The following is a 27860-nucleotide window of genomic DNA, read 5'->3' on the forward strand; positions in this document are numbered from 1 at the left end:
CAAAATTTCTTACAATTATACAAAAATCTCTTCCGATCTTAGCTTAATTACGATATTTTTCTTAGCTTTGAAAAAAGAGAAATTAAAAACTTTTTTCCAAAAGAATTTGTGAAATATTATTACAAATGTGATGTTCCCATCATCAAAATTGAATTTTGAATTATTAAAAATCTTCTTTTAAGAATGATTTTTACAATTCCAAAATCAATTTTAAAAAACATGTCCCACATGATTTAAATTTTATATTTCTTTTAAACTAATTCATTGAATCCATTTTAATCTTTTAATTAACTTTTAAATTTGTTCTATTTTTTTAAAAAGGATATTTTTGGGTCAGTAGATGCACTTGGACATCTTCACTAGGTGGATATTCCTTAATACCCACGTCATTTCCACTTCATTAATAAAGACCAATAAGTACAGGAAGTGGGAGAGTACAAGGGCTAGAGAATAGCCCTGAAATTATACAAAAGCGTTCAGGTGCTAATGCTATAATTTTTAAAGAGATTGGATATCCCGGTCCATAAACCTGAGAGGTTTTTGACATCTTCCCAAATCTTTCGAGTAGTTCTGTTTTCTGTTTAGGAAAATCATGGTGTTCCTCTCCAACCATATGACCCATAATGCATCAATGTTCAAGTTGAAAGTGATGATGCCTTTTTTGCTTTTGTGATCAGCATTGCATATATTTTGGCACAATGTTGATGCGTTTGTGGAAAGGTTGTGCCAGTTGGTCGAATTTTTTACTTTGTCCCAGATCTCCTTCGCAACATCACACTGAATGAAAATATGATTTATGTCTTCAGATTTCTTTTTACATAGGTAGCACTAGTTTGGACTTAGGCAATAGCTTGGCAGTCTTCTTTGAATCTTCTCGGCAGTATTGATACAATTATGCAGAATTGTCCATAAGAAAAAGTTACACTTCTTTGGAATTCCAGACTTCCACAGATATTTTAAGGTGCTTGGGTTGATGTTGTTTTCGTCTCTCTAGTCCATACTATGGATAACTTTTTTTATGGAAGCAATCGTGAACTGTCCATCTTTTTTTAGCATCCATGCATTTTGGCATATCTGTGCCTTGAGATGGGTTTAAAGAAGGAAGCATGAGTTTCAAATCAGACCACTGTTGTGTTTCAATACTCCTTAGAGGTCTTCTAGGATGAAAGTCTCAATCTTGAAGCTGCCTATTCCACATATATATCTTTCACACTACCATTTTGAAGATTTGAGAGAGCAAATAGGCGTGGCTAGTAAAAGGAGAGCAGTGATTTGTCATTCCATGAACCATACCATAAAGAAAATTTTTCCCCATTGTTGAGCTGTCATTTAACATTTGCCGAAAACCAGTCAATTCCTTTAATAATCGATCTCCATGGCACCCTTAAACGGCTGAATTTTCCTTTTGTAGAGAAGCCACTATTTGAATCCTATGTGTATTTAACTAAATTAGTTTTTTCCAAAGACTTAAATTTGTTCTATTTTAGTCTCTAAAACATTTTTCAAGTGTCTAATTTAGAATAACCATTTTTGTTATTCTTTTAATTTAATTTAAACAAATCAATGACCAAACTTTGAATATGTGTACTTATAAGTAGCTAGCATGTAATATGTACCGAAGAAAATAAATTTAAGTTAGGATCAACCCAAATGAACGAAGTTAATTAAAGTTTTTTTTTTTAGATCATAGTCTTTTTGGTCAAGCTAAGCAAAAAGGTTTTAGCTAGTCTTTTCAAATAATCGACTAGATTACCACAAGACCTAAAACTCTATCTTTGAAGTTTAGAGAGAAGAAATTAATGCAACGGACATTTCGACGTTTATAGAAAAAATAGATCATTCTCACAAATTTGAGTAAAGCAAAGTTATTGAAATCTTATTAAAGATCACAATGTATAACAAATAAAAAAGTAGGATTTAACACATATCATGAATCCATTCATCAATTAGGACTACCCTAAAAAACTCAAAACTTGGAGGGTAGTGTATATAGAAACTTTCCCTTCTATATACTATATATTGGTTGTAAAGCAATAATTATTTTGGCCATAGGAATTAGTTATAATGTTAAATAACTCTCCAACTTAATCCAAATTTCACAACCTTTTCCCATTCTTCATGGCTTCAAACACAATTCTACATTTTTGAAAAACCAACCACTTATCACTTCACTTCAAACATCAATTTATAAGGAAGGGATCACAAATTATCTTGGCATTATCATTTTTTTTCTTTCATCTTAACATTACAAACGTATTCTTTAATTCCCTTTCTATATATATCATATATATATATATAACAAAATTGGCTATGTTTTGCGATTGCAAAACTTATTTAGGGATGATTCGATCTTGACATTAAGTTTTTCTTAGTGAAAATGTACCCATTTTAAGATACTTTGAAAAGTCATTTCAAACAAGTCATTCGAAGATTATTTATTTAAAGTTAATTTAAGAAGCACAATAAAAAAAAATTGAATTAAATCGCTTTGTTTTTTTTTTTACGTGAGCTAGTGATTACCATGACCTTGAAATTGATAGTACAAATTTATGTCATTGCTCGTGTATTGCAATTTTATAGGTAGTTTGGTCACTGTAGGTAACTTAAATTCACACGCAAATTATCTACATTTAACTTAAAATCATTCTTGCCTTAGAGATGAACCTTTTTTCCTTCTTTTTGTCCATCCAAATCAAACATTCTTTGTTGTTTTGGTAGCTTTTGAATTAATGGTCAACCATTTAGACCTTAATGGGAAGAACATTATCTTTTACTTCTGTTATCACATTAGGCAAAGTGGATTGGATGTAGAAAGTAACATAGAGATATTTTATTCCTTTGCCTATATTCATTTGGACGTGATCATAAATTTCTTCTTGCTATGTATGTTGTGATGTTGCAGATATCTTTCTCTCAGATATTGAAAGGCTTTGCTCTTGCAGTTTCTGCTATCTATGTACTGTACTTTAATATTGAAAGGCTTTTCTCTTTGTCATTTGAATGCATTGCTTTTGGTCCGGGACGTAACGAAGATGCTAATTAGAAGAGTGAGTTAATCTAGTTAATTGAGATGTCTCGGTGCATCTTTTAATCTCTCATGTCTTGTAAATATCCTCAAAGATAAAAAAAAAAACTAGAGATCACAGTTGTAGCAAGCTTGAATAATGTTATTTAAGGACCAAAAATATTATTTACAAAAGTTTGGAGACAAATGAAAAATTCATCCGGGAAAACATAAAACAATCTTTACAAACACTTCCTTCTTTCTTTCTAAGAAACTCTCACATATGTTTGAATATTCTGATCAATTTGGTGAAATTTCAAATAAATGTTGTTTGTGTTATAATTATTTAAAGGATTATTTTCAAATGTCGCAAGAAAATTAAAATATTTATAAAATATATCAAAATATCGCAGTCTATCATATATATATATATAATGAACGGTGATAGATTAACACAGACTATTACTATTTGTATCATGATAGACATATTTTGGTATGCAGATTTGTGATATTTCGTTATATTTGTAATTATTTTTAGAAATTTTATTATTTAAAATATTTCTCTTATTTAAATTTCATCTGCAGGTAAAAAAAAAGATTTAAAGTAAAGAAATCTAATAATTTTACAACATTTTCTTAGAAGGTAAATGTTAAAAATACCAATTTAAAGGTTTTTAATTGTAATTTATAAATTTAAAACTTGTTCTATTTAGTTCAATCTATTTTGAAATATTCAAATTTAACGGTCAAACTTTTAATAAATTTTAAAATTAGTTTATCAATCATTATAACTTTTTATTTAACCTTTGTCAATCTTCCCTCGAAAAATTTGGAAATATATAATATATTCAAATTAAAGATAATTTTGTTGAAAGCAAACTGTAAAAATTAATTTCAAACTAATTATGAAGACTTATATTAGAATTCAAGGAAAGATATATATTCACATTTATGTTTATTGTGAGTGTACAATGGAGAATGATTTTAAAATGATAAAAAATCACTTTTTTTTTTGTTAGGTTGAAAATTTCTCTCCAATTACATACTTTTAATAACTCAATATCAATTCAATACTTTTAAATACATTTTGATGCTATTAAAATTAATTTTGATCAACAATTAAAAACATTTTTGAACTATTTGAAAAATGATAAACGATTTTAACCATTTTAGAATTATTCATAAATTTATCATTTTTTTTTGCATCCCTCATTTTTTAAGTCGAGTGTTAACTATGCATTTTTTTCGAGTTATCATTCTTCTACTTCCGTTTATTTAATTTGTACAAAGAACGAAAAAAGTTGAATGAAAATCTTTATGTTCTTTTTTTTTTTTTTGTTAGAATGCTCGTGCATGAAGCAAGAGAGAGGAAAGGCAAGAGAAGAAATGTGGCTATTAAGTAACCATGGTATGACTTTCTTATTGATACATCAAATGTTACTGGCCAGTTATAACATTTTCATATTTAATCGTAGAAATTTGTATTAATAGAATGAGTGAATTGACAATTCATTACGAACAAATGATAAAAAATTAAGTGAGTAAGCAATAAAATGTCAGTTTGAAGAGAAATTTATATGTACTATTTAAAATATATTTTAACATAATTTTGAAATTGAGTAATACAAACCAGGTTATTTTGTAAAAGTAATTATGATAAAAGAGTTCATGTCACTTACATTTTTAAAATTGTAAAAGTAACAAATTTAAAAACAAGATTACCTACAGATTTGCTAAATTTGCAATATACAAAAAAGAGATTTATACGTTGTTTTTTTTCTAAATTTTTTTTGTCATCTAATACAATTTTCCATTAATTTATTCATCGTTCGAGAAAAACTTAGTTGCAGACGAGTGCTCGACCAACCATTGGGTCTCTTTTTTTTAATCTTCTTTTTAAATATATATTCATATAAAAGATATTATTAATTTATAATACATAGTTGAATATGATATATATATTAAGGGGGTAATTGAATTTATGTATACCAAATCATAGAATATTCAACGTGACAAATCCCCCCAACTTTATTGATAAATATTATCCTCACCAATTTCATAAATATAAAATTACAAATTCTCTACCATTCCTAGAAAATAAAAAAATAAAAAATAATAGAAAAAAATGTAGGGTTTGTATGTAATGATCATCGAGAGTCTTGGCTGGAGGGGATACCCAAATCACTAGATAATATTTTACACAACTGCACACATTATAATACATAATCTTAGGACTATTCAAAGATTAATAATAATGACTCCACTTGTAATTATTATTTTTTAAAAAAATTATAGTATTTTTAACTCACCATTCGTTTTTTAATATTCTATTTCATTTTGTTATATTTGATAATGTTATTATACGTTATCAATATTCATTATTAATAATAATTTTTTGTTTTTCTCTAAGTATTTCTAGTAATATTACGCCAATCATTCTCTACCATATTTTTCATCTTAAACTAAATATATATTTTTTTTAAATAAAATTTGATTTGACTTAAAAAAAAATATCTCCAAAATTCTAAAACAAAATCGATATATATATTATATATACACACAAAAAGTAAAAATGTGTTTATAAACTTGCTCTTCAAAAACATCTACAAGTATCAATATTGTTACAAAATGTGGACGAGATAAAAGAAGTGACCTGTCGATACGAAGATAAATCTCCACGCAACTTTCTTAATTCTACACCGTATAATGACGGACTTATCTCAAAAACCTGGAGAGATTTATATATACCATAATCCATAAATAATTAAATTATTCCTAAAAAGGATTGTTTTTGTTATTTTTGTTGAAATTATTAAAAACGTGTAGAGGAAATTAAATTAGTACCTCTGCTAATATTGAAAGTATGGTGGCCATACCATTCTCATCCTTTTCCTCTCTCTTTACTTTCAACTGAAAGAAAAAACACACACACAACTACAAACTTAAGAGTTCGATCAATTTATGGAAAAATAATATCAAAAGTTTCTTAACCTTCATGAACAAAAGAGTCTTTCCTGTCTACTTTGGTTAATCTGTGGTTTCTTTTAATAAGGTGATGGTCAATAAAAGTCAACTAAAAGATGTTTAATGACAGAAGAAATCTGTCATCGCAAGTGTCTTTGTTGGCGAGGAAAACAAACATAAGAATATAGTTACAAATTACGTACCCTTCTGTCTTTCTTCTGGACAAGAAACCCCATATCAGTTACAACATCCTCCATCCGCTTGAGGATATCTTCTTTTGTAGAGTGAATGGTGGTAAATCTAACCTTTCTCTCAGAAATGTCCTGCATGCATGTCAAAGAAAAATTAGAACAGTAGAAAGTGAGTCACTCCCTCATTTTTCTCTCAACTCTAATTAGCTTCTCTAACTTTCTTTAGGTGTTTTTTTCTTACCCCTTGGAGTCCAAACTAAAGAGTTTTCTAGGCTCGTTTTGGATCATATAATATCTTAGGTACTTCTAAGATTATATAGTTTATCTAAAAGTATTATTCTCTAGATCAATTCCTTATCTAGATCTACTTTTGAGATATTTCTATACAATTTATATACTTTAGCATAATTATATAGAACAATTTCATTTGCGCATTGTAATGTCATGTAGCAGCAAGAATCTTCCATATTTGTTAATGGTATGATGAACATAAGCACTAGTTCATTTGATTCTCACCTCTTTCTCAAAGAAACCTGAAAGGTCCAAGCATGAAGACATTCCAATGAGTTGAAAAGCATTTATAGTTGTGGGAGATTCTGAACACTTTCCCTCGAGATAAGATGGCTACCCAAGAAGAAAATTAATGGAAAAATTATTCAGCAAGGTGACCAAAAAACAATATATATATAGAGAGAGATCATAATTGATATTTCGAAAATATAAAAAGAAAAAAAAAACACTTTTTAACACATTCAACAGTATTCAAAACTATCGACGAACATATTATGACGATCGATCTCTTTAAATAATGTTGGTACAATACAAGAAATGAGAAAGAAAGCAATGAATTAGATCAGTGGCTTACCACTTGATGCATTGAGAAGGATATAGCTTCGTTAGTGTGTGTATCTTCTTCTTCATCATCAAGATAGGCTGGACGATAATCCTTTCTAAACCAATCATCCATTTTGATAGATGCCATTGTTATTCTAGACTTAGGGTTAGGATCAAGAATCCTTCTTATCAAATTTTTGGCTCCTTGTGATAGCCACTTTGGTAGATGGATTTCTCCTTTCAAAATCTGAAATTTTCAACATAATAATACTATTAATTATTAGATTTAGCCAAAGATAGATGGTTGTAAAAGAAATCTTTTTGTTCCCAAATGTGGTGATTTATTGTCTATAAATTGTAACAATCCATCTCCAATATTCTAAAGAATCTCTTAAAGACGACCTAGGCTTTGTTTGAATTGACTTTATAAGTGTTTATATTTTTTTCATCTAAATTAAAACACTTATTTAAACCCTTCAAAAGTCACTCCAAATATGTTATAAATACAATAAACTGCATAGACAATAAACTAAAATAGGTATTTCATCCACAAACTTCACAAATAAGTTTTTAAAGAACAATCAACTTCAGCCGTATTCACTAACCAAAAAATTTGCATATTTATCAAAGACTTTTATCTTACTTTCAAGTTCTAGCTGAAAAAAATTGTACCTCATACACATACTTTTCAATTTCAATTAAACAACATTGTACTTCAAATAGTGACTTCTTAAACAGTTCAGATTTTATAACTAAACTGATCGCATTATGAACTAAAGTTTAAGAATTAGTGTACGTACGAAACTTACAAAAAACAAAAAAGAATGAGAGTATTGAATATTTACCTTATGATAAAGAACAGACAAATTTCTATCATCAAAAGGAAGAGATCCAGTGAGAATAACAAACAAGATGACACCACAAGACCATATATCTGAGGCTGCACCATCATATCCTCTATTAGCAAGAATCTCTGGTGCCACATAGTTTGGGCTTCCACATGTTGTGTGAAGCAAACCATCACCCTGGGTTCATTATTAATTCACTAATTTAATTTTCATAATGATATCAATCATCTATATATATCATTGCAAATGTTTTGGATATATGTTTTCTGTTTTTGGTTTTTTTGTTTCTAACATCTTACGAACTAAAAATAGACATGAACTCATGGGCTTAAAGTATAGCTTTAGAAACATCCATTTTCATGTTGGAGGTAATTTTGAAATATTTTAAATCACTTTTCAAATATTACCATGAGAAACACATTTTTAACCACTAAAGTTGTTAATTAACATTCAATTTTGCACTTTTACATCCACTTTCCATATTATCAAAATAGTTCATTATAAAATTAATAATTCACTAAGCAACTTATTTACGTACACTTACCCTAAAATGGTCAGGTAAAGCACTTAAGCCAAAGTCAGTTATCTTAACGTTTCCATTCGCATCAATTAGTATGTTCTCCAGCTGCATAGATATAGGTTTACAACAAAAGTATGAATTTCCATTCAAAAGAATAAACCAAACCAGAAGAAGAAGATTCTTTCTTTTAAATGAAAATTAACATAAATTCCCTTCGACATCAACAGTTGATTAGTTAAAATATCATTTTAGTTTGTATTTACTTTCATCAAAATTAATTTTGATTGAAATTGATTAAATAACAATATAACAACGAAATATATACTAATATTGAAATTTTAAATTTATGATTTTTGGGGAGCATGTATACTATAATTTTATATTTAAAAGTAGGGTAATTAATATTGAACTAGAGACAAAGAAATTACTTTTATTTATCCCAACTTAGGTAACTTCTTTTTACCTTAATATCTCTGTGGTAAACGCCTTTACGGTGGCAATAACTCACACCGTCAAGTAATTGTTGGAAGATTTTTCTGCCTTGAGCTTCTGATAACCTTCCCTTAGATGACTAAATCACATAAATGTGTGACATCAAATAACAAAAATCAGTTGGTATAAGTCATATGACATATTAGTTAAATAGGTTAAAAATTCAAATCATATACTCACAATTGTATCAAACAATTCTCCGCCATTGACGTACTCAAGGACCATGTAAATTTTGCTTTTACTAGCTAATACCTGTGTGCAGTTGTGACAAAGTTAGGAACAAATGGAAATGATTTTCCAAATATGGAAGTATATGAATTTGGTTTGGATATCTTTGTTTAGTTGTCCAATTGGTAAATATGGGCTTTCTATTTTGTTAGGCCATATGGGAAGTTTAGACTTCTTTGTCCAGCAAAATCCATTTAGGTTTTTGGATTGATAAGTGGGTGAAGAATTTAGTCATAAGATGCAAAGTAGTTAGGGTAATTGTAACGGATGACCATTTGACTAATAATAATTAAGGATATAACAACATTTAAAATAAACTACAAATATAACAAAACTATTGGTGATAGACCAATTTTTACAACATGGTCTATCAGTGATAAATATAGCAAAATTTGTCAAATTCTAACATTAATAGAAGTTATCATCAATAGATCATGTTGTAAATATTGGTCTATCGTTGGTAGATCATATACATCTATCAGCAAACAAGCTATAGTTTTATTATATTTGATTTTTTAAAAATGTTGTTATATCGATAGTTATCATTTCTAGAATGTTCATTAATTATAATTATCCAAGAATTTACATTAATATTGTATATATTATCACACAAATACTTTTAAAAAAAGTACTTTGATTTTCTAGTAAAATAAAATAATTACCAAAAAAATAATTTAAATTTATTACTTTTTAAAAAAAAAAAAAGAAGAAGATGGATGAAAGAACTTATTGTCGAATGTATTTGAATTATGTTTTAAAAGTGTTTTTTAAAAAATAATCATTTTAAAAACTTCAAAATTACTTTTCAAAATCAACTAAAAAATATATATATATTCTTAGAAAACTCCGTGTTAGTGGCGGATCCCACAAGAAAATCGAAATCTCTAATAATACAAAGAGAACTTGGCAAAACGTGTTTTCTAATTTCTTATGAAAAGTTAAAATAAAAGTTTGCAAGGGAGGGGCACAGGCCCCACCCCTCTGCAAATTAGCCCCTGATGTAGGGACATATCTGCAATTTCACTTTTGTTAATATAATAAATTAAATTTTCATGGGGGTAAAAATAATAAATTAGCTTACACCACACCGCACCACCCATTTCAGCCAATACACGTCATCGCTCGAGACGTGATAAGCGAGAAAAAGAGAAAACTACAAGCAATTAGTATTGACGACACGTAGGCTCCTCAATATGTGGAAGCCACATCTCCAACGTTACGATTTATAAATCCATATTAATTTAATCTAATAAATGCTGATTAATTAAATAGAATAATAATATTAATAATTATAATTAAAATATAGATTTGGTTGAAAATGTGCCATCAACATCCCATAATAATTTAATTTAATTATTTTCATCCGTTTCTTTAATTTCAGGGATACTAATTATAACAATAATAACAACAATTTCTATAATTAGGTAAAAGTTTCGAGGATCTAATTTTAATTAAATAAATTAGAAGGCGCAAGTTTTTGGCTTTTTTGCCATTTTTTGAAATGAAAAATGAAGTCAATATATTTAGGTTGGAGTTGGTAATCAAATCAATTTAGGGCTTTCCGTTAAAGATATCCAAAATAGTGCCGAAGTTTTTGGTAAAAGTAAGATTAAGAAAAATAATCGTATATTTTTTAGTCCATAAAATACTACAAAATTAAAATTTAATTTCAATTTAATTAGACTTTTTAGATTTAAAATTAATTGATATATATAGCAGAGAGTTTAAGAAGGTATACCTCATGTAGCCTCACTATGTTTGGATGCTTGAGAAGTTTGAGTGTGTAAATTTCCCTTTTAAACTGCACACATTTCAATTAATGGTACCAAAAAAAATACATAATTAGTACTAATTAGTACTATATGATAATATTTAAAAGAATATTCTTTCTCATTTGCTTCATACATACATATATCTACTTTATATACATACTCAAATCTTACTTTAAAATCAAATGTTATATTCTACAATGACAACATTCTACCATTTAAGTTCCGTAACTGATCATCTAATTGTTTCATTTTTCTGATCACGAACTTTCTATATTTTTATTCATATTTAAACTCATCAAAAAATGGTCACTTCTTCTTAGTATAAGACTACAATAGAATATGGATCCGATCGACATCATCGACATCTCATACAAAATCCTCTAAGGGTATAGTATTTTGAATTACTGTAAACCAAAGAAACGAAAGAGAAAGAGAGAGAGAGAGAGTAGATTAGATGACCTGATGAGTGATATTAAGATCGATAATCTTAGTCTTATCAAGTTCTTTGACAGCAAAAGGTTGTTGAGTTTCAAAATTAATAGCATATTTGACCTTCCCGAAATTGCCATGCCCAAGAGTTTTCCCAATCTCATACTTCCCCAGTCGCATTATATTATTGTTCCTCGATCGCCCACTGCTGATCTTCTCTCTTATCTTTCTTTCCCTATAATTTAATCTTATGTTGCATATGATTGCATATCCTCCTCTCTATATATAATATTATAGTGAGAGAGCGAGAGAGAGAGAGGGAGAGAGAAGGAGGATTCTAAACTTGTAGCCACATATTTTTGATGTGGCCCTTATACTTTTCTCTCTATTACAAAAACACCCTTATCTTTCTCAGAGTTTCAATACTGGTCCTTATCAGATGTTTTCAAAGTTATATCTCCAAAATATAATATGAATCCTTGAGGTCGTTTCAAACAAAAGTTAGGATTTGTAATAGGTGAAGGTGAAGGTGTGGCGATGACTTTAAATGTGATATAGAAGGGTTTGGATGACTTGACAACCCCACCTTGATTTAGGTCACAACTCATCTTTCCAAATATTCTTCATTCACACCCAAAAACTCTAAACACCATTTCTATTTTTAGTGTTAGTTTTGAAATCTTAATTTATCAAATTTTTTTTTTTTGTTCGGGAGAGATATTGCAAATTTTGAAAGTATATATAGGAACTGTTTTTATAAAAAGAAATGAAAAAGTTCAAGGATATATAATATTTAGAGTCAATGAGTGTGAGGATTTTCTTTTAATAGAAAAACAAACTTAATGATACTTTTGTGTAGTTTAGCCGGTGATTAAAATCGATGTTAATTAGAGGTCAACGGGGTCGGCTTCCTAGTCATTGATAAGAACTACTAGTATAATGATAAAGTACTTGAAGGGAAAAAAAACGAATATTCATCTATAGCACTACGGCTGACGCTTAAAATTGTAAGATCTAGTTGAATAACATATCCTATAAGATTAAATAATTGAATTGCAAATTGCATTTGATTTAACGTGACAGGTCATGTATAATTATATGAATTGGAGGGAAGTTTAGAAAAGCAAAGTAGGGTTGGTTATCCATGATGACAAGAAAGTTGGTTGTTTGGCCATAAATAAATAAGGAAAATGAAAAGGGGAAGCCCACATGAAAATGTCTACCTCCTCCACATATCACATTTATGGGTCCATATTTATATATATATCATTTTCATTAGCTTTAATTTTACGTTTTTGTGTGGAGACTATGCACCGTTTTCTATTCTTTTGATGATTCCGCTACCTCAAACCAACCATTTTAAAATATCCATATTGATACCGTTATGAATTTAAGTATATTATAGTTTACGCTTATCTATCTGTATTTTAACGTTTAATTATAGTTTAAATATCATCATATCAAAGCAGTAAAGCACATACAACACATTATATTAAAAATATGAGTTTAACGAAATTCACGTTGTCTTCTTAAGACAATTTTATTCATCTTAGTGCTCGAGTCTAGGGAGTAATTACCTTTCTTCTAGGAGTAGTACCATGTCCAAAAGATCTACAAACAAAATTTTGTGGATGTACAGAACTTTCTTCAATGGTTTTTTAAAATGGAAAGGAGTACGTTTTTTGGAGAAGGTAAAATTAAAGAACACCAAAACCAAATTCCTATATCAAATTTAGAAAAAGACTAGCACTTAATTTGGAGACTTATTTGTGATCATTTAAATAGTCGTGTCCCTTTTCTAAATTGGTTATTCTCATCAAGTGAAGTAACCGTTCATGAGAGATACCATTTATCTATAATATATATAAAAGTATGGATGAAGTGAAACTTTTTGTTTCCAATTTTACTCTTTTTCTTACTTTGGTTTTATTGTAATTTGCTTTTTATTTATTTTTAATTTAAAACTAATTATTAATAAATACAAATATATTAATAATTTTAACTTTTTCTTCCCGGTTAATTATATAATTAACAGTTTTCTAAAACCATTCACATCTCTCTATCTTCCATCTATTCACATCCATTTATCTTCCACCTATTAACGTTCCCTTATTTCATATTAACTATTTTGTAATTATTTTAACCTTTCAAATTCTTTCCCTTTTCAAATTTTTAGGTATAAATATTTCATTTTTTTTTTCATGTTCAAGTCACAACAAAAAGCTTTGTGTGAAGAAATTAGTCTTCCAACAAGTTCAAATGAAGATTTGTGAGCCAAGACTACAAAAACCCTTTATTTTATGGTTGCTGTTGAGGTTACAAACAATTTGAGGGTGAGGGGTTGTCTTCTGAGTTTATGTCATCATTTCAGTGCTACTTGCAAGCTTGAAGAGAGATTCCTATGTTGTTTCTTAGTCACTTTTGTTTTTGTCTAACATTATAAATAGAGAAAAAAAATTGGATAAGCAAGAAGGGAAAAAAATATTGTTGTTTAGACCTTATGGAAATTGAATAATAAGAAAATTTATTTTTTGTTACCTGATTATTTTCTTTTGATCTATTGGTTTGGCCATCTTAATATGTTAAAATGATCTTGATTTAAGTGAAAAATAAAATTTTCTTCTAGAGCGTATTATTTAAAATGTTGCTTTTCTTGAGCAGTCATCGAATTTATCCCAAAATTATTTTTGTTTTTTTAAACATTTGATATGTAATTGATACATGAAATAAGTTATACTTATCAATCTAAAGCTTGATTGAAAGAATTGTTTCATAGTTATACTATCAAGTTCTTTATATCTTTTAGCTCATTCTATTTATACATGCATATAACAAGTCTTGAGGAAAAAATCCCTCTAAAAATAAAGTTCAAAAATGTATTTTCAAAAAATCATGAGTAAATAAATATAGCTTCATTCTATTTTTGTAAAAATTTGCACATGTTACCAACTAGTTCCAATAAAAGCGTGGGATTAGAACAAACCCGAGTATATAATAGGAGGTGGGATCTACGTTAATTTTTCCCAATAACTTTTCTTTCTTTTTTGTTTTAATCGTCTTTCGCTTTTTCTCTTCTTTTTTGAATTGAGATTGAGAGTTGTTTAGTGGGTATTGGAGTAAAAAGATTTTAGGTACTACACAAAATCTCTAAAATGATTGTTGCATCTTCGAAGTGGAGTGTCAAATAACTTTGTGCAATGGGGACACATCTTCTCTATGAACAACGTTGTCATTGGCGTGCCTCAATCCAAAAAATTTTCAATTTATTTGATGTAAATTTAATTTAAAAAATTTTATATTTTGAAATTGAAATTTTTTTCCGACATTCCTACAGTAAAACGTAGAAATCTCTCAAACAAACACAACATAAACAAACAATAATAATGGTTTGGAAATTTCGAGTCATTTTTTCAACTCTAAAAATGTCACTTATGATCAAACTTCACTGACCAAATAAACATCAACTTAATAAGATTTTTATTATTTTTCTCTCTTTTTTAAATTTTATAGATATTTATATATATATGAGTTGTTGGAGACATCATTCATCATTAATATCAATACCTAACTTCCATGTTTGTGAATTCATGGAGGAATATATTAATGCATTATCAACCAGATACTTTTATTCTTGCTCTCTGAAAATAACACCTTGATGATCTAAATCATAACAAATTATTGAATTGGGTCGTCACAAATTAAATAGCATAGCTATTATTCCATTTGATGTGTAGATATTAGAAAGTACACTACCAACTTACCATTTAGGTCTTATCCTCAAAACCCTAAATTTGTAAAAATTATTTTAAATGATAAAACTTCTTAAAATATTAACAAATACAATAAAGTACCACAATTTATTTGTGTTAGATCACGAATATTTTAGTTTCCTCTGTCATATTTGAAAATAATCGTATATATATATATATAAAACTTGGAATGCATTGTACGTTTGTATTTCCCACCTACACACACCAAAGAAACTTTTCCCTTTTTTCTAATCTAATAATTCAATTCTATATTGGTTTGCTTTACAAAGTTGATCAATTCAATTATTTGAGTCAGAAATTACTTATTCAATTCCCACTCTCCAAAACATTACAAACACATTCTCCCATTATTGTTATTCTATTGCACCAATATAATTAATAATTTTATTACGAACATAAAGACATATTAGATTTTGACTTTTAGAAGAATAACTTAATTCCCTCTTTTTGAATGGTCACATTATTCGTTCTAATCCTCACTTTTAAGTTTGTTCTAATACATCGTTTTCGTCTACGCATTTAAATTTGTTATATCATATCTATTGTATTATTGAGCTTCAAACCATTTCTAATAGGTCTTTAACTTTGAATTTGACGTCCAACCTATTCACTATTATTGAAAAGTTACAAACTCATTAGACATGAACTTCAATTCTATATCTAACTAATGGGTTGAATTTCAAAACATCGTGAATAACCTATTAGACAAAAGTTAATAATTTACAAAACTATCCACCATAAAAACAAAAATTTAAGTCCGAACAAGAAAGAAATTAAAAGTTCAAAAACTAAACTTATAACTCATATACGTATATAATATGTTTTCTTTTATGTAATGTAGTCGATGATGAGAGGAAAAAATAAAAAATAAAAATGACAGACTAAAAGTTGGAGGAAAAGTAACAGATTGTAAGCATCATCCCAAGAGACTCTTATATCTCTTAGTTAACCACATGGTCCAAACGTAATGGTCCACAAGCCTTTCAATAATTTAATTGTTGATATGAGAAATGTAGACAATATTGTCGTCTTGAATGAAAGAAGTGCAACAATTTGGACCATAAAAATTTGTCCATTTGATAAGCTTAGTTGTTTTAACTTCATCCACACTCTAAATCTCCACAATTGGAATTAATTAATGAGATTCTATCTGTTGTATCATTGTAGTGGATCTCAATTGTATCATTTAATTATGATTGAGACGGTATATTTTGAAATTATTGCATCATATCGTTGTCGTTTAAACTCAATCAATAACGAGTTACAACGATAATATTAATTGTAACACAATCCTCCTAATTTAACAATAATAGTATGGACTTTATGTCCCAAACTCGTGGATGGTATAAAAAGTATAAATAGCTTTAAAAAACTAAAAATAAATAGCTTTTAAAAAGTTGTAAAAGTTTTCCAAAGAATCAACCATTACGGTAAGAAATGGAGAGAAAATAAGCTTAACTTAGAAAACTAAAACCCAAAAAATGTAATAGTTATCAAGTCTTTATTAATACAACGTTATTATTTCCATCGTTAGACTGTTCTCTTAAGTACCGACTCTAGGTCTTGATCATTAGACTCTCCTCTCACTGACTGAGAGAAATTTAGTTTTTCATTTTTCGTCAATTAAACTAAGTAACTTGCACATGAAGAACCATGAGTATGAATATGATAACAGCCAAGCAGACTATCCCATCAAACTAAAAAAAAAACAGAAAAGAAAAGAAAGTTAAATAATGGAGTGAAAAGTAAAGCATTCAAAACCATAATTTTCATCGTACGGTTATCCACCATAAATGTTATTTTCTGTATTAAGCAGAAATGATGAGATTGGCTTTAAGGGTAAGAACAATCATGCATCGTTTTCTTCCTTTATTTGAAAAGAAAGAACTTTCACTAATACCATCAAAGATAATACCCAGCGTGCATAGAAAATTTAGGATTCGGTTGGAGTGACTAGAAAAAAAATGCCTTTCAAAAAACTGAATTTTATTTAAAGACTTGTGGTAAAAAGAAAAACTATTTTATATCATTGTCAAACATACAAATTTTGTCTAAAATAATTTATTTTTTAAATTAAACGGTTAAAAGTATCTTTCAAACGCGCCCCTTAATATCTATCCCTTGGGTTACCCTTAAACACATCTCAGATGATTCTTTTCAAATTGTTAATGGTACCTACTCTCTTGGTGGTGGCCAAAATTTTATGGTTCACTGCTGAATAAATGAAACGAAAGGAATTTGAGAACTTTTGCAAGTGAAGAAACCTCTAACGAGGACCTATGGGAGTCGATTAAACGCTATTCTTCTTGATTCTATCATAATAATTTTTGTATCTACAACTTTTCACAGATTTTCACTAAATTGGGAGGCCTTTATGTAATCCCCTAAGATATATCATCTACTTGTTTTGTATGTTCCCTTTTTTGTGATTAATATTTGTCTTGAAGATAAAGAATGAAGATTGACTTGCAAAACCTTAAGAAATGATGGATGTGGAGGCTTTTCTAGACTCGATTGAAAATATGCTGATTATATGAGTATGCCTTAATTGAAGCTCACGGGCGGACTCTCTCTTGCCATGATGGATTTTTTCAAATGGAAACAAACCCCTTTAAAGAATTAATGAAAGCTAATACTTGAAGTTTAACATCTCTCCGCAGCACCCTTAGCAAGACCAAATACAAGTACAAGCTCTCTCTTACCATGATGAAGGGACCAGCTACAAGTAAATAGGAGGAGATATTGAAAGAGACAAATACAAATATGGCAGAGGATGAGAAGATTAATGGAGAATAAATTCTTGCTGGTAAATTATGAATAACTTCATTACAACCCAGTATCAACACTGTAAAGGAGCAAAAGTTGTGACCGACTACATGGAAGATATTCCTAGATTAAGTTGGTCACAATAATTTGCTGAGAATGAGCACCACCAGATTACACTAGGGGTGAGCTTCGATCAGTTGGAGTTGGCTTTCTAACCAAACCACCACCAAACGAATTTTGATCAGTCCAGTAAATGTTCAAACCAACCTCGACTCTCAATGAGTAAAAGTCAGTCTATCGATTTTATTCTAACGAATTTGCCTTCATCGACCTACTTCGGTTCGATCAGTCAACTCAATTTTTCAGTCTATTGTGCTCACCCTACTCAATATGTCAAAGAGAAGACATTCAGGAGAAAGCCAACCTTCAATCTATGGGTTACCCTACCAGATGCAGTCACTAAGGCAACAAAATTTGAGGATTAAGAAAACTGGGGGAAAATGAATGGCTTACTGAAAGGATGCTTGGTATGAACAACAATATTCTTACAAAAGGAGCCATACTGATGACCAAAAGAATTTCCAAGGGGAGAGCTCTTCTACTTGAAGATCAAAAACCAAAGAGAGGACCAAGACCTCAAAAACATCACAAAATCAAGAGGTATGGAAGGTGCAAACAACAAAGATACCTCTCCATTGAATGTCAATGAAATGATTCAATAATTTAAAATGAAGAAGAAAATGAAGGTCAATTTGGGGTCGGGGGTGAGGAATATGACAAAGAGGTGGCCTATATTCACCCCGTAGATTTATTCCTTTTGTGAAATATTTGTTTTCTTTTCTTGTGTTATTTCCTTCTGATAGACCCCCATAGTAAAGGTGTATTCACGTAGGGATAAACGTGAGAAGAAGAAAGAATGATTGAGAGTTAGTTAGTAATTTCCCTTGTGTGGGCCCTTAGGAGTTATGACTGTTAGAGTGGGGCCAAGTATTCTGTTAACTTTCTTAGTGTTTGCCTATTTAGGTATTGTGAATGTTGGGGGTGGGTATTTTTTTTTGCTAAATGATTTTGGTATAGACTCCCATTAGAGTAGTGTGGAGAGATTGGGGAACTCTCAAATCCTTCCCCATAGTTGATAAATAAAATTGTGGCTAAGGCCTTAACAATTCCTATATTTTTCCTTTGTATTATATCCTGGATTAAGTTTGGAGTCAAAGAAAATAAGAAAAACATAATTTTCCTCCCAGAAGCCACACAGCCCGAAGACAATAGTACGATTTGAAATATGATCCTATACAATGAAAACAGGGAGAACAATGAATAAAAGAGCAAGTATAAACCCTTCAACTTTAGGTAGACTCACACTACAACCTGTATGAAGTTAGTTGAACAAAGAACAGTAGTAAATACCATGTATACAAAATCTGCACAGTGCCATTATCCCACTTCTATTTCTGACAAAACGAAGCCAATAACTTCACATTTTGACAAGAAACAAAAAAATGAGAACGGTCCCTACACATCAAATGCAAACTCCTCATCAAACTTATCAATAAAGTTTTGAAGTAGCCATCCAAATAGCCCGAAAGAATGACAAGATACAACGATTTACTTTTCTACGTTTGCTTACTGCTGGAATGATCTACAAAACAATCATTCACAGAGGAATTGTTCCACATAATTTGCACTAAATATATTAGAAAAATAAATTTCTCCAGTAAGTGCAGCTCCTTTTTGTTGAAAGAGGTCATATCTTGTAGTTTGCAAATATTTGTACAATTGTACTATTTTATGGGTCTTGGGGGAGAATCAGAGATAAACATGATCTTTTAGAGGGCTATCCAGACCTTGGAGTGAGGTGTGGTCCCTTCCCTCGATAGAGTTCACACCTCCCTTTGAGCCTCTGTTTGTAAATCTTATCACTCTTTAGGTCATATTTTGCTTGATTAGAGTGCCCCTTTTATGGTTAGTTGGACTCTTTTTGGGGTTGGTTTTTTACTCTTTGTTTTCCTCCATTTCACCTCAAATGAAAGCTTGGTTTATTCATTCATTCTATATTTATATATATATTTATTATAGTATTTTTCTTTTATTTAAAAAAAAACAAAAAGTGAGATAGATCATAGATGAAATCAGCTAAAAAATTTCAAATAGCTTAAGCATGAGATAGATCATAGATGGCAACAATTAAATATTAACAATTAGGGAAACAAAGTTAAAAGAGTAATTACCTATTTGGGATTCCTAAAATGAAGCTAAGAATCTTTGCATGTCTTCTTATTGTGGCCAAGGGCTTTACACTTGCTACATTGGAGCTGACGCTTAACTACTTCTAATGATTCATTCTGTTTCATCTTAGGACGACCCGGTGGTCTTCTAGTAGGTGGAGGGGTTACTGTAACTATTGCCTGAGTGGATTCACCCAGGATTAGTCTGTCCACATTTGGAATAGGATGTATTGACTCAGCATAAGTTAGGCGGTAACTCTCAACAGTGAAATATCTAGGGCAATAATCATATGGGCTTCTACCAATGCATTCAATGACAGCAATAGCATGACAACAAGGCAAACCAGTAAGCTGCCATGCCTTACAGCTACAATCCCAATTATCAACATCAACACTGTAAACAGATTCCCCACGAACCTCAAATATGTTTCCATGGGATAGCGAAACCTGAAATGACCGTGCAATTGATATTTCTTTTTGTAATTTCTCCTCGTTGGTTGGTGTTAATTTTGTCACCCATTGGTCTGATTCAACCCTGCGACTATATATTGTTTCCATCATTTTACCCCGTAAAACATCAATCATCTGTGTTATAGGCAATTCATGTGCTTCAGATATGGAGCTATAGAACTGCTGTCCAAAATTTGATGTGATGTGGTTGTACCTTGCTCCTCCAAAGAATGCATTTGCCCAATGTTCTGGTTCGCTTTGTATGATCCAATTGTAAGCATCAGGTGAAATTCCTTTTATGCTTTCAGCACAACGCTGGAAGTCCTCAAGTTTAGTTGCAAGAGCAGCAGCATAGAAATCATTAATCATAAATCGCCTCGCCTCATGAGAAAATTGGCCCTTTAAATCGTTGTTTAGCTTTTCAGCTAGATGGCGCAAACAGTAGCTGTGGTATGACTTGTCAAATATTTCACCCAAAGACTTGTTCAGTCCATTCTGAAAATCTGCTACAAATGTAATCTGCTCTGACCTTTTCACTGCAGATTTCAGTTCCAGTAAAAACCAATGCCAATTTTCCTCTGTCTCGGCATCTACAACAGCAAAAGCTGCTGGAAATATAGCGTCTTCCCCATCTACAGCTGTGGCAGTAAAAAAAAAACCCTGATACTTTGAGTTCAATGGAGTACTATCAAGGAAAAGGAGAGGTCGACAACCTTGCTGGAAACCAGAAATTGATGCATGAAATGACACAAATAGACGATGAAAGCTCGAGTCATCTTTAGTGGTGAATGAAGCAACACTCCCAGGGTTAGTTTCTTTGATCTTCTCACAAAAGTATGGCAACTGATTATATGCTTCCTTGTAGGAACCTTGGAGCTGCTCCCTTGCTATCTCTTTCGCACGCCATGCCTGTGAATAGTTCAATTGGATTCCATATTCTCGTTTTATGTCATCTGCAATATCTTTTGGTTTGTAGTTTGGGGACACTTTTAATTTTTCCTTTATGATATTTCCCACCCATCCCCTGGTAGCCCGATACCCAGCTTTAGCAGCAGCCCCTTCACATGAATGATGTGTGTTCATTTTCTTAATACAAATCAGTTGGGTAGTAGACAACCTTGAAGCATATATTCGCCATGGACAACCTTGGTATTTGCATTTAACAGTGACACGGTGGCTGTCATTTTTCTTATACCGGTAAGCAAAACCATGTGCGATTGAGTACTTATGCAAGGCTTCTCGGAATTCGCTAAAGCTGTTAAATCTTTGGTCTACACCAATAATGGCATTTTCCCATTGTTGTGCAGCTTTTCGATGTTTTTCATCACTGGACCCTGCAGGAACACAAATTAAAGGGACTTCGCTGGATATGTCCATACCAATCTGATCCATGGTAATGATAGCCTCAACTCCAACATCTACAGGCTCAACTACAGGAACTACTGCCTCAGAAACTGTTGTTCTACTTGACCTGCATTTTAAAAGGTTGCATTACAAATTTAAGAAAAAATGTCATATATGGGCCACTATATGTTAAATGCATGGGTGATAAAAAACGCAATCTATGGGATATCAAAATGCAAATGTTTATGGTTGCATAGAGTTCTTAAGATACTTGAGAGAATTTTTTTTTTTTTTTTTCTTGGGGGGTGTGGGGGGGTGCTTGGGCAGATTGAAAAATAAGGGAAGATGAAAGAAACATAATAAGTATAGAAAATAAACATGACTCGATGATGAACTACCTACTAGCAGGCATATTAGATAAATTCCGGGCAGCTGCTTCTTCTGACAAGATAAACACATCGGCTGTGACAGAATCCTTTAAAAAGTTTACCATCCGCTTTAGATCCTTGTCCTTGGATACTGAGATGAGAGTTTTCTTGTTACCAGGAAGAAAATACTTGATGGACATTGTATCTATACTACAACTAAACATTTCTGCTACTTCTGTCTTGAAATCATTCAAATTTGTTTGTTGATCAATATCTATAGCATAGGCCTCGCCCCCAGTGTAAGAAAGGGATCCATCTTTGTTTTTCACAAACTCACCACCTGATTGGCATATAGCAATTATTTTCTTCGTAGCTGTGGCCTAAGCAATTACACATGATAGCATTACAAATAATACCCAATAATCAAAATAACTTACATAAAAATTAATCATAAGAAAGTATTATTGACAAAACACAGGACACAAATTCAGAGCAGAATGGCAAACCGATAAGGAACAGAACAATATTAACATTGTGGGAATTTTCTTACGCCAAGTAACAACTTAATGTGCTTTGCAAAATATTTTAACTTCTTCAAACTAAATTCAAGGTCACTATGCAAAAAGAAAAGGAAAAGACACTCAGGAGGCCAAAATGACCGTTATTGTTTTGAATCAATAACTATATGTGCTTCTAAAACCATAAGTCTAAATCTTAAAGAAAAACATGGGGTGGGATATCAAATCAAGCAACATTTTCAAAAGTGTACCAACCAAAAACGATAGTACACATGCTACTTTGGTTTAATTCTGTGCATGATGCAATACATTTTCTACGGTTGAACCGAGGCACCTGAATGATGGTCGTTAGTTAATTTTCAAATCCTTAACATGATCATAAGCTAATGGAAGTATTCAGGGTGACCCTGCTATTCGATTCTTCAATAGTTAAATATTGGCAACAGATGTACTTGTATTACACTCAGCCTTACTTCCATGCAGAGGTTGTTGGTCTTGAATTAGCACAGCACCCAAACAAACCCTAAAAGCATTTGATTATATGATGAATTGTTTAGAGAAATTTGGAAGCCCTAACACTGGAACAGTAGGCAACAGTCATTGCTTTTTTTAAATTATCAAAGGCATCTAGCACTACGTTACTCTAAAGACAATTACTTTTTCTAATAAATTGAGTTATAGGAAAAGCTAAGCATACTATAATGTGCCACAAACTTTCGATACTCAATCAAGTCAAAAACCAACGTAGTTCCTTAACATTTTGTGATGTTTGCCATTGCACCATTTTCTAATCTTTTTTCGGATTAGCTAAGAGTCTAAGACTCCTTGGCTTGACCCAATATGGCTCAAGTCCTCAATCTTGGAAATTCACCTACTACAATGAGCCATTATGGCTCTTCTTGAAGCTTTAGATGGATTAAAACTAAATCGAATGACCAAACTCTTTCCTCAGTCAATCTAAAGAACAGAGATAGGCTCAAAGAAGAACAAAAGGCAGATAAGATTAATAAGAACAAAAGAAAATTAATAAAGAACTCTTCCACACCACCCTTAAAAAAAATCAAATCAAATAGTGAAGTCATAAAAAAACATGAGCAAACTAAAGATGTAACATATGAACTCCATCTCTCCCCACCCTAAGACCCCCCATAACACCCTTATCCTACCCAAAGACAATTCTACTAAGAACGTCACTATCTAGAAGAAAAAAGAAAAGGAAGACAGGGATCACCTTGTTTAAAGTTTCTTAACGGTAATAACCAAAATAGAGCATCTTACATTTCCCATGCAGCTTCGCATCCATCCCTTTCTTTCTTTTTTCTTTTTTTCCTTAATGGAAGTTTGGTTTTATCAATCTATAATGAAAATTTCCATAATCCACTGGCTTAAGCTTTTGAGTTGATTGGTGATTTAACATGGTATCAAAGCAAAAGATTTTATGTTTGAACCCTATAATCTCATATCCTTCCTAATTAATATCGATTTCCACTTGTTGGACCTTTTTCAAGCTTAGAAGTGAGGAAGGTATTGAAGTATATTGACATAATTAAATTTAGCATAAATATAATTTACCAACTTAAGCTTTTTGGTTGATCGGTGATTTAATATAAAACTTGACAATGTACACTAGGCGTAATGCATTGCATTGTGTGAACAATAACCAAGTCATAAAATAAAAACACTAAAAGGATTCTAGTCAATAGAGCTAAACTAATGGTATACTTTTTTTTAAGATGATCGTGAATTTATATACATACTTGACCTTCCAATGTAAAAGCAGACTGCCTTCCCATTTCAATGGTTTGTTCAACTACCTAAAGATCAAACTTTGCATTAGAAAAAACTGTAAAATAATAAGTATTATAATAATAAATAAATACTACAACAACAAAAGAAAAGAAAACATCATTTTAAAAAAATCTGGTCACCATTTTAGAGCTTTCAATCGCAGGGTCACTATCATCCATTATCTTCTTCCCAACATTGTTCAGTTCTTGACTTATTATTGCTACAGCACAAAAACATGCCAACAGAATGTGAAATATATAGAAGAAAAAAGGATACTTAAAAGTTCCATCACTTTTCAACACACATATAGTACAAAAAACTCAAAGAAAACACTGTCCCCACAAGTGTAATCATACTTTTTCTTCCTTCTGCCTCCTAAATTCGGGAATACAGAAATTTACTGCTTCACAATAAACCATTTTTATATTTATTACTTGAGTCTTGAACAAATCTCGAAGATTGAAATTTGTAACTAAAGCTACTGTTTCTTTTTCTTGCATTTCAATTTTTAAGTCCTGAAGCCTGGATTTGAATGCAAACCTATCCTTAAGTCTACTTAATATAAAATGGGAACAAAATCCTAATTCCTTCAAGTCAAGCATATTATATTATAAGATTTATATCACGCAAAACATATCAAAACTGAATAAATATAATTGTAAATAAAAATGCATAGTTATTGTGAACAAATCACGTGGATGGATTGAAACGGGAAACAAGTAATTAATTGTTTGAAGTTAAAAAATAAGGGCGATACAAACTAAGAGCTGATGAAAGAATGGAAAAATTCATAAAACTGGGCAATGGAACCAATAGAGCATTCAGGCCAATAAGAGCCGAGCAAAGGATGGAAATGATGTTCTCATTACAATTACTATGGTTAAAGATCCTTCCTTGGTATGTCAACTTGAGATTGGTAATATGAGTTCTAAAACAAAGATTCCAAATTCAAAATTTGAAGTCCATACACGTTCCACAAGTAGAAATTCCTCAGCAGGAGCATATGCATATTTAGCTACAAGCTTATGGATTTCGCACGTATAAAATCTTACATGGTGTCATTTGAACATTATCATCAGTTGAAGATTCATTAATGCCTCGCTCATCAAACAGCTCTACTCTCTTATTAGCAGGAGTATTCGTATACCTGTGTTCCAGCCATAAAACACGAGAAACTCAAATTTTAAGCAAGCAAAAATGCAATCACTGAATATGTTAGACCGTGCAAACCAAGTTTGACCACCCGTGTAATTACCAAGATAGAGAGGCTACATCCTTAAATCCATGAACTTTAAGGAACAATTGAATATTCATAGTTCTCATTTAAAACCAGAAATCATTTTTTTATACGTTCTTTTTTATTATACACTAAAAAAACAATTAAATAGTTATCTCTCCGTGGAGAATCCTCATCTAAAGAGGAATTTGTCAAACCTTCTAACATAAACAAAATAATTAACCTACCAAATTATCTAATTGTTGATATACATAATCCAAATATTATATTTTTCTATAGAACCAATTGCTTTCATTGAGAGAAAAATGAAAAATTACAAGAGCGTGCGTGATCCAAATGTTCATTTTTATAGTTCAAACATATAAAATTATCTAAGTCAGTTAAACAATTAAACTTTCAAATTTTAATATTCTGCTTATATAAGCAAGACCTCGGATACTGCTTCACAAGACCTAATAATTCTGTGCCACTTAATGGATATCCATTAAAAAATGGAAGGAAAATCCTATGGAGGAACTTTACCTATGCTTTCTATTGGAACTTATGTCTAGAGAGAAATGCTCACCTCTTCGCAGATTAGCAATGAAGCATATGATCTTTAATTAATTCTACTTCTTTTCTTGCTTTAACTTGGTGTAAACTTTTTCCACACTTTTGTAAATAGCTTATCGACCCCATGACAAACTAGACGAGCTTTCTTTTGTAAGTTTGTTCACTGATAGTTCCAAAGAACAAAGCCAGCTTCACCAATCGTATCTGTTAACGACGCTCTTTCAACTATATCATAGAGGAATCCTCCAGATTTATACAAGCTGATTTGGAAGGGGCTCTTCCAAATAATATCAAATTTTTTATATAGGAGTCAGCCAAAAATGCTGCATTCACAGAGTGGACAGTATTCAAAGAAAGCACTGCTGGATCAGTCTCTCCCAAAATGGCTGCTGTCTTTGTAACTCTGATTATGAGACTCAAGACCATATCTTCATACACTCCCTTTTTCAAAAAGATTTGAGTACACTTTCAAACAGCCATTTAATTAAATTTTTCTTCTTTTCTTCTTTTTTTTTTTTTTTTTTTTTGGCAAAAGACTTATATTAGTTTTTGACACCCCCAGTCAACCTAAAAGACTTGGTTATTGATAATGCATTATCTTTCTGTACTGCACACCCTTATAAAGATCATGGTAGTCTTTATGGATGATTGAAGAACATTTTTGCAATGAAGCTTTGGTGGTAATTACATTTAACAATGAAATACTCAGTTTTCTTTCCCCAGAAAGAAAAAATAATAATTAAAACGAGGTCCACTGACCTAGCCTAACGAATCCATGTGCTAACAGGACGTCTTTTCTTAAACTTCATTATCGGAATGGGGTCTTCTTCTCCCCCTCAAAAACAGTGTTTAACAAGCAAATAAAAGGGGTCTACTAATCCACAAAACCACACTCCAATGAAGGCGTGAGAAACCAAACAGAATAAAAGGCTTAAAGGGTCTCTTTCCCTAAACATAAAAATTGATAACTACACAAGACAGCACCCAATGCCATTCAACCGTTCAATGAAAATACACAACAACAAAGGCAATACAATCAAAACAATCACTTATAAAAAGAAAAAAAAAACATACGGAATGGGACGAAAACTGTCGCGAATTTCACCATGGATCTGATCCAACCGAGGGCTCCGCTGCACACTGCTAGCCATTCCACCGGGAGAACAGACTGAAGAAGCGGAGGGAAATTTATCTATTGCATTTAATAAAAATGAACGGTTGGTTCTCTAAGTTTCGGGTTCCATGAAAGCAAAACTGAAAGGGGGTTAAAAGAGAAAGAGGAGTGAAGGGAAAACGGAAAAGAGGAATGAAGAAGACGATGATGAAAGGCAGAAACGTATGGGAGAAAAATGGAGCTGAATTTTGGAGGAAACGAAAATGGAGGTAAAATTTATGAAGAGCGGTTTGGTTGAAGTTTATATGTATGCGGTTAAGATGCCTAAAATGTCTGAGGTTTTTTATTTTCTTCTTTTTTTCACGTATTATTTGTTATTATAAAAGGATAATCACAATTAGGGATTATTTCTTTTACATAACTATATTGTATTTTTTTAATAA

At 31.0% G+C, this 27860-nt stretch overlaps 2 protein-coding genes across 7 annotated transcripts; both read right to left on the minus strand.

Moving 5' to 3' along the window:
- Nucleotides 1–5002: 5002 nt before the first annotated feature.
- LOC101206030 (CBL-interacting serine/threonine-protein kinase 1) lies at nucleotides 5003–11589 on the minus strand. 3 transcript variants are annotated; one of them, XM_011658026.2, is made up of 12 exons: nucleotides 11313–11589; nucleotides 10820–10882; nucleotides 9034–9105; nucleotides 8825–8932; nucleotides 8386–8466; nucleotides 7839–8018; nucleotides 7025–7240; nucleotides 6676–6783; nucleotides 6172–6291; nucleotides 5849–5914; nucleotides 5658–5732; nucleotides 5003–5208 (listed from the first exon to the last, which is right to left on the minus strand). In XM_011658026.2, exons 1-12 carry the CDS (start codon nucleotides 11460–11462, stop codon nucleotides 5152–5154), a joined length of 1296 nt encoding a protein of 431 aa, XP_011656328.1. In that variant the 5' UTR covers nucleotides 11463–11589; the 3' UTR covers nucleotides 5003–5151. The 3 variants fall into 3 exon arrangements, with proteins under 3 accessions (XP_011656328.1, XP_031743019.1, XP_004138519.1); XM_031887159.1 differs by lacking the exon at nucleotides 5658–5732; XM_004138471.3 differs by lacking the exon at nucleotides 5003–5208 and having other exon boundaries at nucleotides 5527–5732.
- Nucleotides 11590–19941: 8352 nt separating this feature from the next.
- Nucleotides 19942–27715, minus strand: LOC101203713 (hypothetical protein). Of its 4 annotated transcripts, XM_004138545.3 has the most exons (6): nucleotides 27378–27715; nucleotides 25567–25661; nucleotides 24655–24734; nucleotides 24484–24540; nucleotides 22239–22588; nucleotides 19942–21967 (listed from the first exon to the last, which is right to left on the minus strand). In XM_004138545.3, the coding sequence occupies exons 1-6, from the start codon at nucleotides 27452–27454 to the stop codon at nucleotides 20074–20076; spliced, it is 2553 nt and encodes an 850-aa protein (XP_004138593.1). In that variant the 5' UTR covers nucleotides 27455–27715; the 3' UTR covers nucleotides 19942–20073. The 4 variants fall into 4 exon arrangements, with proteins under 4 accessions (XP_004138593.1, XP_031743016.1, XP_011656331.1 ...); XM_031887156.1 differs by lacking the exons at nucleotides 25567–25661; nucleotides 27378–27715 and adding an exon at nucleotides 24871–24889; XM_011658029.2 differs by lacking the exons at nucleotides 25567–25661; nucleotides 27378–27715 and having other exon boundaries at nucleotides 22239–22548.
- Nucleotides 27716–27860: the final 145 nt, after the last annotated feature.

Source organism: Cucumis sativus, chromosome 6, assembly GCF_000004075.3.
Source record: "Cucumis sativus cultivar 9930 chromosome 6, Cucumber_9930_V3, whole genome shotgun sequence".
NCBI lineage: Eukaryota > Viridiplantae > Streptophyta > Magnoliopsida > Cucurbitales > Cucurbitaceae > Cucumis > Cucumis sativus.